At 35.9% G+C, this 3762-nt stretch overlaps 1 protein-coding gene across 17 annotated transcripts in view; it reads left to right on the plus strand.

The window, feature by feature from the left end:
* Ncor1 (nuclear receptor corepressor 1) overlaps positions 1-3762 on the plus strand; it is a 179658-nt gene that overhangs the window by 33195 nt on the left and 142701 nt on the right. For 16 of the 17 annotated variants that reach the window (XM_008824153.3, XM_029557263.1, XM_029557324.1 and 13 more), the window contains exon 3: positions 2183-2313. In XM_008824153.3, the coding sequence (XP_008822375.1) occupies positions 2183-2313 (131 nt within the window). Of the gene's footprint in view, positions 1-2179; positions 2314-3762 lie in introns of those variants that run through there. The other variant, XM_029557530.1, reaches the window with a different exon arrangement.

Here is a 3762-nt window from a genome sequence, read left to right on the forward strand (position 1 = left end):
CAAAAACAATGAGTCTTTCTGCTACGAACAATATATTCTAAAGTGAAATGGAGATGTTTTTTAAAGGTTAAAAAACTCATTCAATTTTATATCTTACAGGGCTTATACTGAGTTCAATTGTATAACTGTATTAACTCAACTGTCAACCTAGAAACTTGCTCCCACTTGTGAAAGAGATGTACTCTTGCTCTGGAGTGTGTTACTGAATATGTTAAAGCTGTAGTGAAATGCTTCTTCTAATCATGTAGTTATTAAAAATTTTTAAAAAATGATTAAAATATAATAATTCTTCAAAGCATAAAAATTTGTTCCTCAATAATTAAATGTGAAAAACATTACCATTGAAATGTACCTGATGAGTTTATATCCATGCTCAGATGCCAAGGAGCTCAGAAAGTAACCAACTGTGACTAGTAATAATCAGATGTATAGAGATTAGAAACGCATGTGCAAACATCTTAATGTCAATTGCATTAAAAATGAATTTTTCTGTATGAAACTGTATTTTAATAATGAAATGGCGATCTTTTTTAAAGGTTAAAACTTCATTTAATTTTATGTCTTACAGGGTTTGTACTGAGTACAATATTGTATAACTGTAATAATTCAACTGTAAACCTAAAAATTTACAGCCAATTTTGAAAGAGATGTATTTTAGCTCAGGAAATTGTTATTGAATATATCAGTGCTGTTGTAATGAAATGCTCCTTCTAAGTATGTGGTTATTAAATAAATAATTTTAAAAAAAGCTTTTACCAAAAAAATTTTCAAGAAAAGTAGAAAAAAGTATAAAAACACTCCTAGTTATAAGAAGAAAAACTGTTATTTTTAACTAGCAATTGTTTTTCTGAATTTCAGTTTCTTCATTTGTAAATATACATGGGTCTAAAGAGATAATTTCTGTGTCTCTGCTAGCTTACTCTGTTTAAATTTAACTATTGGAGCACTTTTTTTCTTTTTATTTTTTTGAGAGAAGGTCTTACTTTGTAGCCTAGGCTGGCTTGGAACTCAGTATGTACCTGAAGCTGGCCTCAAACTTGAGGTGATCCTCCTGCCTCAGCCTCTTGAGTTTTGGGATTATAGACATACACACCACCATGCCCAGCTGGCATACTTTCTAGGGTTTCATGCTTGACACATGAATTTGAGATTTATGTGAGTAGTACAAATGAGAGTTATTGTAATATATTATTAGAGAGATTAATGAAATAGAAGTTGAAATTCATTCGAATTTTTTGTTACTATTTTATTTATTTTATTTTATATGTATGAGTGTATTGCCTGCATATATGTAAGTGTACCTCAGAGGTCAGAAGATCCCCTGGAACTGGAGTTACATGTGGTTGTTACTCAGTACTCTTAACCACTGAGCCATCGCTTCAGCCCCTGAATTATTTTTTAGGAATAATTTTCATGTTGGGCCAGCAGGATAGCTCAGTGCTGGTAAAGGCGCTTTCTTCCACCTGACAACTTGAGTTTGATCCCTGGAACCCACTTGATAGATGGAGAGAACTGATTCCCACAGGTTATTCCTCTGACCTCCACATGCACACCTTTGCATCGCATGCATTACACAGCTATAAATAATTGTGAAGAAAATTAAACAAGGAAACAGATTGGAGCCAAGCATGGTGGCGCATGCCTTTAATCCCAGCACTTGGATCCAGGTGTATCTCTGTGAGTTCAAGGCCAGCCTAGTCTACATAGCCAGTTCCCGGCCAGCTGGGGCTACAGGGAGACCCTGTCTCAAAAATACCAAAAATAAATAAATAAAATAAAATAAATAAATAAACAAGGAAACAGAAAGATGGCTCAGTGGTTAAGAGTACTTACTGTTCTTTCAGAGGACTGGAATTTGGTTTCTAGCACCACATCTGGTAGCTTCTACCTGCAGGGGGTTCAATGTCCTGGACTCCAAGGGCACTCACCTATAGGTGTGCATACATACACACAGGTAATTTACATACATATAGGTATTCACATACACATGAATTTTTTTTAAACATTAAAAATAATTAAGTTGTGATTATTTGAGATTCATGGGGGTAATTAGCTCAGTAAAGGATTAAAATTGTCATTGCTATTTGTTTTCATACTTATTGGTCCATAACTACTTGGCTTAATTTCATGATGCTATTCTTATTTGTGGTTAATAGTTAACGTATGGTTATTTTAATACCAGGAGTTTGCAGTCCCTGACTATCGTGCTTCACATATTGAAGTTAGTCAGGCATCACAGCTTTTGCAGCAACAGCAGCAACAGCTTCGAAGACGTCCTTCTTTGCTTTCAGAATTTCACCCAGGTTCTGACAGGTAATGGGATTTCTTTTATGTTTCCATTTAGGATGACTCACATCATTTATTATTTTTTTTTAATTTTTCACTGACCAAGCTGTGGTTGACCTTTTATATGTTTGTGTTTTGAACTCTTTTATATTGACTCATCTTTTGGACTAGTTATTATAGTAGTTAATAAGTTCTTTTAAAAAATTTTTTATTATTTTTATTTCATGTTTGTGAGTGTAATGCCTGCATGTAGGTATGTGCACCCATGTCGTGCAGTGCCTATGTGGTACTCTTTCTCATGCCTTAAGATAACCTGCACCTCACTGTCCCCTTTCTAGTTTCTTGGGTTGCTGAGGTACTCCAGAGTAAACACATTAAAGAACTGGGGTTAGGATCCATATATGAGAGAATACATGTGGCGTTCATATGTTTATCTTTCTGATCCTCAGTTACCTCACTCAGTGTAAATTTTATCCAGTTTCCTGCAAGTTTCATAACTTCATTTTTTTTTTTTTTTTTTTTTTTGCCTTTTTCTCCAGATTTAATAACTTTTTTTTTTTTTTTTTTTTTTTGACTTTTTGAGACAGGGCTTCCCTGTAGCCCCAGCTGTCCTGGAACTCACTATGTAGACCAGGCTGGCCTTGAACTCAAAGAGATCCGCCTGCCTCTGTCTCCCGAGTGCTGGGATTAAAGACATGCGCCACCACACCGGGCTAGCTTGAATTTTTTTATAGCTGCGTAAAATTCCATTGTGTTATGTGTTATCACGTTTTCATTATCCATTCCACAATTGAAGGACATCTGGGCTGGTTCCATTTCCTAACTTTTGTGAAGAGAGGTGCAGTGAACATGAAAGTACAAATGTCTCTATGATAGGATACAGATTCCTTGTAATATATGCCCAAGAGTAGTATTGCTGAGTCAAATGGAAGTTCTATTTCTAGTGTTTTGAGGAAATCCCAGACTGATTTCCAGAGTGGCTGCACTTGTTTATACTCCCATTAGGAGTATAAAGGTTTAAAAAACTTTTTAAAGTTTATTTGTTTTGGTAATCAAATCATTTTATTCAGAGGCTTGAGATGGAGAGTTGGTGAAGAGATCAGTAAGATCTGGTATCCTTAGTAGGGTAGATCTCCCTGGTCTTATCACTGAAAGCTCCATTTTCACTCTTAAAGTTGATTTAAAAATAAATTTCATGGAGCAGGAGCGGTGGCTCAGTAATCAAGAGCACTGGCTGCTCTTGCAGAGGACCGGGGTTTGGTTTTAACACCCACATGGTGACTAACTCTAGTTGCAGGGGACCCGATGCCCTCTTCTGACCTCTATGAGCATTGTGCAATAGGGGTGCACTTATACATGGGAAACACTCATATGCATAAAATGTAAAAATAATTTTTAAAAAATAAAAATATTCAGCCGGGCGTGGTCGCGCACGCCTTTAATCCCAGCACTTGGGAGGCAGAGGCAGGCGGATCT

The sequence above is a fragment of the Nannospalax galili genome, unplaced genomic scaffold (genome assembly GCF_000622305.1).
Source record: "Nannospalax galili isolate Female #2095 unplaced genomic scaffold, S.galili_v1.0 scaffold530, whole genome shotgun sequence".
Classification (NCBI taxonomy): Eukaryota; Metazoa; Chordata; class Mammalia; order Rodentia; family Spalacidae; genus Nannospalax; species Nannospalax galili.